We start from the raw sequence: 11,242 nt of genomic DNA, 5'->3' as shown, positions 1-11,242 counted from the left end.
AAAAAAAAAAAATTAGACTCTGTTCTAAATCTGGACAAAACTCAGTGGTTTGGGGCTGGAGAGATGGCTCTACGGTTAAGAGCACTGAGTGTTCCTCCGAAGGTCCGGAGTTCAAATCCCAGCAACCACATGGTGGATTACAACCATCCATAATGAGACCTGACGCCCTCTTTTGATGTCTCTGAAGACAGCTATAGTCTACTTATATATAATAATAAAGTTAAAAAAACAAACAAACAAACAACTCAACTATGTATAATGTATTCTCTATCATATCTAAGGTACTAGGTTTATTTTCCAGTACAACACACACACACACACACACACACACACACACACACACACACACACACACACACACAGAGTTGCTTTTTTACTTCTTTTAAATTTACCTTTCATTTATTTTCTAGCCTAATTATGAGCCCGAGTCTTACCATTTTTCCCAGGTATTTTCTCAAGGAGGTTGAGCAGGATCTGGTTGAGCCTTTCCCTCTGGCTGTGCCTTCGCTCCTCAGGTGTGCTGGCTAACTGGGCCTCTTGACTGCTTTCCTCTGGTTTCTTTTCAGCGTCCCCGACGTCCCCAGTGGCTCTTTCCTGGTCTGGCTCCTCAGGGCTGGGCATTTCCCTGGCTGCTTGTTCCTGATTAGCCAGCACCTCTTCAATCAAGGGCAAAGCATCATCTTCCTGCCCTAGGTCTTTTAGGGGTGGCTTTGAGCGGTCAGACTTCCAGGATGATCTGCCAAGAGGATGCGTGAATTCAGGGCAAGGTTAAACAAGGCATTTGGAGGGTGGGAAAGTGACACTGAGCAGCCTAAGATGGCCCGAGACTCTGGAACCTGCTGACTAGAGCCTGGCTGGAATTACAAAATCTGAATGTCAGCGCTAGAACCCAAATCTTTCTCTTTGCTTTGCAAACTTTTCTCTGAGATTTAATTTTTTCTTTTTATGGTAGCTTGTGCATGCTAGTGTTCTATCACTTAGAAGTTAATTTAATTTCCATTTTTAAAATTAAACATTTCTTCTTGGTCTCCGAAATCTGAAGCAAAAATGAGATAAAGTTCCATAAAACACTCCTGGCCTGGTAAAGCTGCTTAATTCACTTCGCTTCAGGAACATGAAGGAAACACGGCCTGTGGTATCTGCAGCCCAGCTACAGTAATACTTGAACAGGATTTCACTGTGCTTACGTCACTTTTCACATCTGTGTGAATGTGTGCATGCACGTGTATGTACATGAGTACAGGTGCCCACGGAGGCCAGGAGGTGTTGGATCCCCTGGAGTGAGATTTACAGGTGGCCATGTACAAATGGACATGGATGGGTACAGGGAACAGAATTCATGCCCTCTATAAGAACAGAAAAGGCTCTTAACCACTGCGTCCTTTCTACAGTCCCAGCAGTGGCTATTTATGCTCTTAACTGAGAGACAATGGAAAAGCCTTCATGAGGAATATCCCTTTCATTTACAAAACAAGCAGACTGTAAATGTGAACGGTGCAATACTGTCTGTCTGTCTGTGTGTCTGTGTGCCTCTCTCTCATTCTCTCTTCTCTTCTCTTTTCTCTTCTCTTCTCTCTCTCCCTCTCCTCTCTCTCCCTCTCCTCTCTCTCTCTCTCTCTCTCTCTCTCTCTCTCTCTCTCTTTCTCGACAGGGTTTCTCTGTATATACTCACTCTGTAGACCAGGCTGGCTTCAAACTCAGAAATCTGTCTGCCTCTGCCTCCCAAGTGCTGGGAATAAAAGCTTGTGCCACCACTGCCTGGCTGGCTGTATCTTTCTTAACAGATGCATCATCATTTGATGGAGAAAGTTCAGTTCATAAGGATAAATTCTAAGTCCATCTGCACTTCTGTTGCTAACCTTGTTCTCTTTCTCTTATCTTTGTCCCCCTATCCTTGCTAAGGATTTGTAATGGTACTGCACCTCTCCCACTTTAGTGATAGCATTACACTGGGCTACCCTACACAGAATAGCCAGTCCCAGTAGTAGAGACCAATGAGGAGCTCCCCGTTAACCCCTTAAAACCCTTACATTCTTCTAAGACTCACCGTCCTCCATTCCTCTTGTAGTTGTCTGGGACATAATGAGGCTGCAATAAAACAAGGGGTGGGGGAAGAGGGAGGTAGAAACATTAATGTTGGATATGATCTGGGGTCACTAGGGTAAGGAAGGCAATTTGGGCGGCCTGCCCCACCTACCCTCCCTCCCTCCCTCTCCCTCTCTCAATGCTGACATCTTCCTTTTTTGCTTTGCTTTTTTTCTTTTTCTTTTCTTTAAAGATTCATTTATTTATTTTATGTATGTGAGTACACTGTAGTTGTACAGATGGTTGTGAGCCTTCATGTGGTTGTTGGGAATTGAGTTTTTAGGACCTCTGCTAGCTCTAGTTGGCCCCGTTCAGTCCCTGCTCACTCCCTGCTCGCTCCGGTCCAAAGATTTATTTATTATTATACATGAGCACACTGTAGCTGTCTTCAGACGCACCAGAAGAGGGAGTCAGATCTTATTACGGGTGGCTGTGAGCTACCATGTGGTTGCTGGGATTTGAACTCAGGACCTTCAGAAGAGCAGTTAGTGTTCTTACCTACTGAACCATCTTCCCAGCCCCCTCTTTTTCTTTTTTTTTTTACCACCAGGAATCAAATCACTTTTTCTTTTCTTTCTTTCTTTCTTTTTTTTTTTTTTTAAAGATTTATATATTTGTTCTATGTAAGTACACTTTAGCTGTCTTCAGACACCCCAGAAGACGGAGTCAGATCTTGTGAGCTGTTACAGGAACCATGGGATAGAACTTCTGTAAGTCAAAATGTTTTAAGCAGATTACCTCAGGAAATCTGCCACAGCAGATTAAAACACTCTCACTTTAAAAGAACAAAGGAGGGTGAGGAGCCTGTCAGTTGGGGTTTCACTACAAAAGAGAAATGACAATGACCAAAATCCTATATAGCAAGGATGAAAGTCAGTGGTTGGTATTCTCAGCAACTAGAAAAATACCCAGGGAGGAGGTGAGAATGAGAAATGTAAACATGAGCAAGTATTCTACCCAGAAGCTACTTTTCAGATTCATTTAATGATCTTATCTTACATTTAAATTCATTCATTCATTCATTCATTCATTCATCACATTATGTTTGGGTGTACAAGCACCACAGCTAATGTGTGAAGGGTTCTCTCTTACTATGTGGGCTTTGGGATCAAACTCAGGTCTTCATGCTCTGAGGCAACTGCCTTTATCCACTGAGCCGTTTAGTCTGCTCCCATGTCTTATGCATGACCTGTTTTAAGACACTATGTAGCCCCTAGCTGGCCTAGAACTTGCCATACAGGCCATGCTGGCTTCAAAATCAGCTGCTTCTGCATCTGCATCTGCATCTGCAGGAAGGCTGGAATTAATGGTGTCTGTCTTCACACCCAGCATGTCTTGTATTTTTGATTTTGATGTAAGAAAAACAAAACAAAGAGTTTTTACGAGTTAAGATTGCTTGGAGTTCAAGGTAGGCCTAGATTACATGGTGGCTGTGAGGCAAGCGTGCACTAGAGTAAGACCTTGTTTCAGAAGCATAAAGAGATTACTTTTACAGTGATTATTCTTTGAAAACATTTATTGAGACAGGGTCTCACTGTGTAGCCCTAACTGGTCTAGAACTTGCTACGTAGACCAGGCTGGATTTCAGCTCATAGAGATCTACCTGCCTCTGTATTCCAAGTGCACTACTACACTGGCTTCTAGATGCTTCTTACAATTATGAATATGTGGAAAGGAAGGTGTAGAGGTACCAGGATGTTGGGTCCTGCCTCTAAACACTGTGTTGTAAATTTTACAGGCACGCTGGGGTCACGCAGCCGGAGCGCACCAGACCAGCCGGAACACAGCGTCCTCGAACCGCCCACTGTCAACGCCCACCGTCGCTCAGACCGCCCACCACCGGACACCTGCCCGCCACTGCCAGGACTGCCCACCATCGCGAGAACGCCGTGGCAACTTCTAAGGACTCAGGGGAATGCTGGGAACTCTTCTTTGTACTTAAGCCAGTCCTGACAATAAAGATTAGGGCCTTGATCAGAAACCTTTGTCAGGGCCCCCATATTTCCTTTGCAGCCCTGTTCTTTCTCAGGAGTTCTCGTCCTCCAGTTCGGATCCACAGTGGGTTCAGCAGGCAGAGCCACACATTTGCCGCTCAAGTGCGAACCCACCCCAAGGTGTTCTGCCCACGCAGACAAGGCGCCGTTCTGCGTGCAGGCAGGAACACCACACCAGGAGAATACTCCACAGATAGAATATTCATCACACAAGCAAGAGGACCAGGGTTCAAATCACCAGTACTTATATAACACAGCAAGGTATGGCCCAGTACTGGGTGTAAGGTTACTGGAGTCTGTTAGCTATCAGCATCAGGTATAGTTACAGACCCTGTCTCAAGGGCTTAATGGTGGAGAGCAGAACAGGCAAGCCAGTCTCCTCTGGCTTTCTTACCTGGGCTTGTACACATGTACACACACTATACATACTATTTAAAAAAAAAAAAAAAGAGATAGCGAGGCCTCAAACATTATGCAAGTAATTCCAGCACTCAGGGGCATTCAGCAAGTGAACTGAGAATTCACGATCAGCTGAACGAAGTGGTGACGCCCTGCCTCAGAAGAAGACCAACGGTAACTTACTGAGAAGTCTCTTTTGGGAGTGAGCTTCTTGGGGAAATGATCAAAGGCATAGGGTTTGGTGCAGACCGGATATCGATTCCGATGAATCTTGTAAAAAAGATGTGCTGACTTGTCAAGCCGGTAATCACAGATATACACATCTTGTTCCTTTATTCCTTTGGGTCTCCCTGTAAATTCAAACACTGTTACAGAATCTGCCTTCCCAGGCTCAGCTGCTAAGAGTACACGCTGCTCTCACAGAGGACCAGAGTTTGGTTCCCAGTACCCAGGCGAGAGGACTCATAGTTGTAAGTCTGGCTACAGGGCATATGACACCCTCCCCCTTTAGCTCCCAAACACACCAGTATTCACACACAAATACCTACACTTAGCCACATTATTAAAGATAAAATAGATCCAGGCCTAAGAGTGGTAGTGTACATCTTTAATTTTAGGAGGCAGGAAGATCTTTGAGTTCAAGGTCAAAGAGGCCTGGTCTACATAGAGAAGCCCTGTCTCAAAAAACAAACAAAACAAAACAAAACTGAAAAAAGGATAAGTAATTGGATTTTCCTTTGTTCCCAAAATCAGCCCAGTGGATAAGATCTATCTGAGAGAGAAATGAGAGAGCCATTAGGAGGAGACACTGTAGTGATTAGCATTCTGTGGTTGTAAAGAAGACAGTAGAGTTTAAAGTACTGGTACCCAAAGGAGTTGAAGCATAGCTGTGCAAAGCACTAACAGGCTGTAGAGAGCCCAGAAACTAGACTGAACGTGGCAGGGGTTTTTGAGCTAACCCTGAGGGACAGAACGGTTCCTGGGGTGGCATGAGATAGAGCATCCTAAGGACGAGGCAGCACCTGCAGAGGGGATACTTCCTTTTAAATTGGAAAGGTGGAAGAAGTTTGTCAGTATGGAACAGAATATTTATTCCTGTAATAGAGAGTTTTGCTATGCTACTGAAATAAAGATACAGATAGCTAAACTCTGGGTAACCATGGCAACAAACACACATCAAGCTAGCTATAAATGAGAGCTTCTGTAGATCCTTTTTTTTAAATTTTATGGAAGTACACTGTAGCTGTCTTCAGACACTCCAGAAGAGGGCGTCAAATCTTGTTAGGGATGGTTATGAGCCACCATGTGGTTGCTGGGATTTGAACTCCGGACCTTTGGAAGAGCAGTCGGGTGCTCTTACCCACTGAGCCATCTCACCAGCCCTAGATCCTTTGATCTTTGTAAAACTCAGAAAAATCTGGTTTCAACAGAAGGAAACTTAGGCTTGGTTAGGCTTGGGCAAGTATTTAGGTAGTGACATGAGATGGAGCTGGATTTTTAAAATTCTGAGCCTGAGTGTTGGCATGCTGACCTGAGTTCAACTCCTTAAGTTCACATGAAGAGAAAAGGTGGTGGTGATGCTGTGACTACATAAGTACTGTAAAAGGGATGCTAAGCCTGTGTTTACACACTAAAATGCCTTTATAAGCTGTCTATGGTGGTGCACAGAAATCTAAATCTCAGTACAGAGTCAGAGGTAGCTAGATCTGACTATGGAGTTCAAGGTCAGTCTAGTCTACATAGTCAATTCCAGGCCAGGTTAACATAGTAAGATCCTGTTTCAAAATGAATAAATAAGTAAATATACTGTGGTTTATTAAAAAACCAAACCAAACCAAACCAAAGCAAACCAAGAGGGGACAGGGATGGTGGCACTCCATCCTAACACTTGGGAGGCTGAGGCAGAGTGAAGAGCAGCCTGATCTATAAAGAGTTCCAGAATAGTCAGGGCTACAGAGAGAAATTCTATCTTGAAAATCCAAAAGAAGAGTGGTTCTCTCTGATGTTTCATAGCTAGTGTTAGTATTAGAGAATCCCTTTCAGTACTTTTAGATTTATCTTTTTTAATGTCTATGATGTTTTGTCTACGCATATGTAAGTGTGCCATGTATACACCTGGTACCCAGGTGAAGCCTGCAGTGAGGTTTGGATCCCTACAACTGGAGTTGTAAATGGTTCTGAACTGCCATGTGGGTACTGGGAACTGAACTTGGGTCCTCTGCAAGATTAGAGCTCTTAAATGTCGAGCCATCTCTCCAGTTGCAAAGATTACCTCCTAACAAGCCTCCATCATTTATTTACCTTTACAGTATGTATAAAGGTCCAACACACAGCAGGTCCCAACTACAGCCTCCAAGGGAATGATCTCATAGAGGGGCACCCGGAACAGCTCGTTGTGATAGAACCGACGGGATGGAGAGTGATGCGTCTCGTGTGGGCGGAAATAATGGTGACCAAAGGCAAACCGTTCTTCTCTTTTTTTTTTAAAAAAAAAAAAAAAAAGGAAAAATGAGAAAAGCGAGGTCAGTGTGCGCTCTGCTGGGGGGAGGAGAGGAACCCACAACCAGCACTTACTTTTCATTCTTCCAAAGTTTCTCAATTCTAAAGATGTCAAGTTTATCTCGGTTAATGTGAGATAACAGTCTGTAGGACTGACGGACTGGGTGGCCATCAGGTGTGCGCCGACTGTCTCTCATCAGGTACACACAGTCACCTAGAAGGGCAGAAAACAAAGGAGAACATTGACGCTGACCTCCGATGGATTGCACAGGAACCCTTCTATCCAGTCCAGGGTCTAAATCGATACGAGGAGGGTAGGCAGACAGTCCAGCAATTCAACGAGCTAGAACCTAGGTTCAACCTCTAGTATTACAAAAGAAATCAAGAGAAATAAAGCCAGCATTATGACAACTATTTTCTTTTTTCTTTTTTGGTTTTTCAAGACAGGGTTTCTCTGTGCAGACCAGGCTGGCCTCGAACTCAGAGATCCGCCTGCCTCTGCCTCCTAAGTGCTGGTATCAAAGTGACAACTATTTTCAATTCTACACTGAGAATTATAGATGATCTCTATTTTTTTGTACTTACTGTGTCTTTTTACTGTATTTTTTTATTTTGCCTTTGAGACAGGTCTTACTATGTAGCTATGGCTGCCCTGGAACTTACTAAGTAGACCAGGTTAGTCTCAAATTCAGAGATCCACCCTTCTCTGCCTCCAGATGGGATTAATGATTGTGCCACTACACCTGGCCAACTAGGTTTAGAATGACTCTAAGGACTTTGGATATAGCTCGGTTCTGGGTCACTTGACCAGCATGCTTGAAGCTTTGGATCAATAAGCACCACAGCAAACAAAAAGTAAGTAGACAGAAAACTAGTTGTAAGTCAGGCAGAGTAGCTCATGCCTCTCATTTCAGAACTTGGGAGGTTGGGGCAGGAGGACACCTGGGAGTTTGAAGCCTGGCCCGAGCTAAAGTCTGAAAAACCAAAACCCAGTAATAACAAGACACAACCACCACCACCTTCTCCCCCTACTCCCAAACAAAAGCTATCAAATCAAGGGAAAGGGATTCATAAGGCCCAACCATTACTGAAGAGCTACTGACAATGGTTGCTAGAAGTGGGGTAGAGAGTCATAGTCCTCAGGGATACAGCCTATAGTAACCATCCTTCCACACAAGCCAAGGCAGGCAATCCTAAGCACTCAAACAGGGGGGAGGGGAGGAGAGGAGTTTGAGCCCTTTTCCTTACCCTGACGAAGCAGCAAGTCATCTCGGAGTAAACAGATGAAGTAGACACAGCCAGGCTGGGCATAGTGGGGCCTAGGAATCATGGGTACCTCCTGATAAGAGCAGAAAGTCAATGGGGGAAAGTATTACATTTGGCCTAATGATCTCAATCCAAGAGAGGAAAAGAATTAAAATTTCCCATCCAATACTTTAAAAAGTAATTTTAATACACCATACATGTATAAAAAAGATGGAAACCTCGTCTTTAAATGCAGAGAAATTAAAGTAGTTGACAAGCCCAACAGGTCCAGTGTCTGAGACGATGCTCTATGATGCATTAGTTCTGAGACTGTTGTAAAATCTCAGTAGCATCTGAAAATGTGTGCAATGGGGACTTCTCATGACAGTTTTGTCTGGAGCCCACCTGGAACAGGTGTGTACTGTTCAAGGCCAGGGAAGCCAAACACTCTAAACTTCATCCCTCACAATAAATTTTCCAGTGTAATATGACAACAGTACTATAGTTAAGAAATGCTGCCTAAGACAGGTTTCTGAGTTTGAGGCCAACCTGGTCTACAGAGTGATTTTCAGGACAGCCACAGCTACACAGCGAAACCCTGTCTCAAAAAAACCAAAAAAAAGGACCGGCAGTGGTGGCGCATGCCTTTAATCCCAGCACTTGGGAGGCAGAGGCAGGCAGATTTCTGAGTTCGAGGCCAGCCTGATCTACAGAGTGAGTTCCAGAATAGCCAGGGCTACACAGAGAAACCCTGTCTCAGAAAAAACAAAAACAAAAACAAACAAACAAACAAATAAAAAAACAAAAGTGAAATGTTGCCTAAATTCTTCATGTTATGGGGGTGACTTAATCAAGATCATACATACACATTTACTGTGTCTGTACATGCTTCTGTGTGAGGGCACTTGGTTGGCATGGCACACGTGTGGAGTCAGAGGACAATAAGCAGTTCTCTCTTTCTACCTTGTGGATCTGGGATTGGACTCAGGTTGAGAGGCTTAATAGCAAGAGCTTTTAACCACGGAGCCAACCTGGCAGCCTAAGATCATATACACAAATACAGCAGGACCTCAGTAAGAACCCAACTTGGTCAAGTCTTTTTCTTTTTCTTTTTCTTTTCTTTCTTTTAAGATTTATTTATTTATTATATGTAAGTACACTCTAGCTGTCTTCAGACACCCCAGAAGAGGGCATCAGATCCCATTAAAGATGGTTGTGAGCCACCATGTGGATGCTGGGAATTGAACTCAGGACCTTCGGAAGAGCAGTCAGTGCTCTTAACCGCTGAGCCATCTCTCCAGCCTACAAGGGTTGTTTTTCCCAAAACACTACCTGATAGAAATGGCACTTAGAACTCTATCTCTACCACTGAGAGGTTAAGGAAAGAAGATAGTGAATTTGGAGCTAGTGGGGCTACACTGTCAGCTCGTACTTCAAAAATAGAATAAAACAAAATGAATCTCAGTTTTGTATAGTAACCCCCTCCACCCTCCAGATGGTTTTTCTGTGTAGGACGCCCTGCTGTCCTGGAATTAGCTCTGCAGACCAGGCTAGTTCTCACCTCAGGGAGCAGCCTGCCTGTCTGCAGAGTGCTGAGATTAAAGGTGTGCGGCATCCCTGCCTGGCTCTATGCAGTACTATTTCTTTCATAGATCCGAAGTATTTTATTTTTTAACTCTGTTCAGCTTACCCTGTCCACAGGCCGAGGGTCACACTGCTCACAAAGGTAGTGTTCCACATCCGTGTCCACACCCATGCAGTCACAGTGCTGCCACACCTATGACACAGACAGGCACACTTGACAAGGCACTTACACTTAGACAAGTCCTGAGAACTAATACTGGTGATATCAATAAAGCAGCAGACAGGGCAAGGTAAAAGAGCAATTATGCCAGAAGGTTATGACTGAATTAGAAATAAATGAGAAAAATAAGAGGAAAACAGTGTGAGTATAATTACAAAAATCAATTTTAATATATAGATCTGGACAAACAAAATGGGAGGTGAGGAGGAAAAAAATGAAGATGAATATACTACTAAATTATCACTTGTGATGTAACACTATTTATGCTGCAGCCACTGGGAATGTCTTTATTCTCGTAAAGATTGCCACTTGGGTTTACTTGGCGTTATCCTCTCAATAACCGGACGTACTGTTTACAGCTCCATTAACACACCAAACAAGTGTACAGGACTGGAGGATACTACAAACTGAGTCCAGGCCGAGTCTTGCAGTGGACACACTTATCATACGCACTGACCCTGCCTGCTTCCACGCGTTACGCCGTGTGCTACTTCATGACTTCAAGGGAAAGCACTAGGTCAAATTCTACCCTTCTATGTGCAGCTTTTGTGAGAGATGTACAGTTAAAACGGGCAGAAGGAGGAGGAAAGGAAGATGCTGTAAATGCAAGACAGAGAAGGAGGACACAGTATGATGAACAGTAGAGGATAAACACAAGCTGGGCTAAGCCCCTGAGTCGTACAGGCTGACACTCACCATGCACTTGTCACACTGGATCATGAGGCCTTCATCCTTATAGAGGCCACAGATGCAGCGGATAACATCATCATCCTTCTCGTGCCCGCTCTCTTTCTCGGAGACTGAGGTCTCGCTGCTGTCCGCCTCACTGGCCGTTTCTCCCACAATCTCATCAATCTGAGCCGAAGCTTCATGCCTGGCACTGTAATAGGCCTTTCTTAAGCGGCAAACATCTCTCCCAATTGGGGATTTACGCCCATAGTACTTCTGAAGAAAACAAAAGAAATCATTTTTGCTTTTCTCCTTTTGGTTTAAAAATAAACCTGCAGAGGCAGCATGATTTTTCTTTATTATTCCATTTTGGCAAACAAATTGAACTATAATGAATTAAAATTAGAATTTACATGTTTCGTTTTTTTCTATTGCTTTGTTATTGAATTTCTGTCAAGAGCCTTACTATCCCATAAGATCAAATACACAGTGATCATTAAATTTTAATTAATGTTGCAAGCATAATGTGTTGTAGAAATTTTCCATT

The 11,242-nt window shown here is 43.7% G+C and overlaps 1 protein-coding gene across 3 annotated transcripts in view; it reads right to left on the bottom strand.

Annotated features, from left to right (window-relative positions):
• Positions 1-11,242, bottom strand: part of Ash1l (ASH1 like histone lysine methyltransferase) — a 132,431-nt gene that overhangs the window by 2,000 nt on the left and 119,189 nt on the right. For all 3 annotated transcript variants that reach the window (XM_029537522.1, XM_029537521.1, XM_021196737.2), the window contains exons 20-27: positions 10,723-10,971; positions 9,913-9,999; positions 8,226-8,316; positions 7,053-7,191; positions 6,780-6,952; positions 4,662-4,828; positions 2,048-2,088; positions 435-736 (exon numbers count right to left, since the gene is read on the bottom strand). In XM_029537522.1, the coding sequence (XP_029393382.1) occupies positions 435-736; positions 2,048-2,088; positions 4,662-4,828; positions 6,780-6,952; positions 7,053-7,191; positions 8,226-8,316; positions 9,913-9,999; positions 10,723-10,971 (1,249 nt within the window). The remainder of the gene's footprint in view (positions 1-434; positions 737-2,047; positions 2,089-4,661; positions 4,829-6,779; positions 6,953-7,052; positions 7,192-8,225; positions 8,317-9,912; positions 10,000-10,722; positions 10,972-11,242) is intronic.

Source organism: Mus pahari, chromosome 4 (assembly GCF_900095145.1).
Source record: "Mus pahari chromosome 4, PAHARI_EIJ_v1.1, whole genome shotgun sequence".
Lineage (NCBI taxonomy): Eukaryota > Metazoa > Chordata > Mammalia > Rodentia > Muridae > Mus > Mus pahari.
The sequence above is the reverse complement of the archived record's forward strand: the minus strand, read 5'-3'. Positions and strand labels throughout refer to the sequence as shown.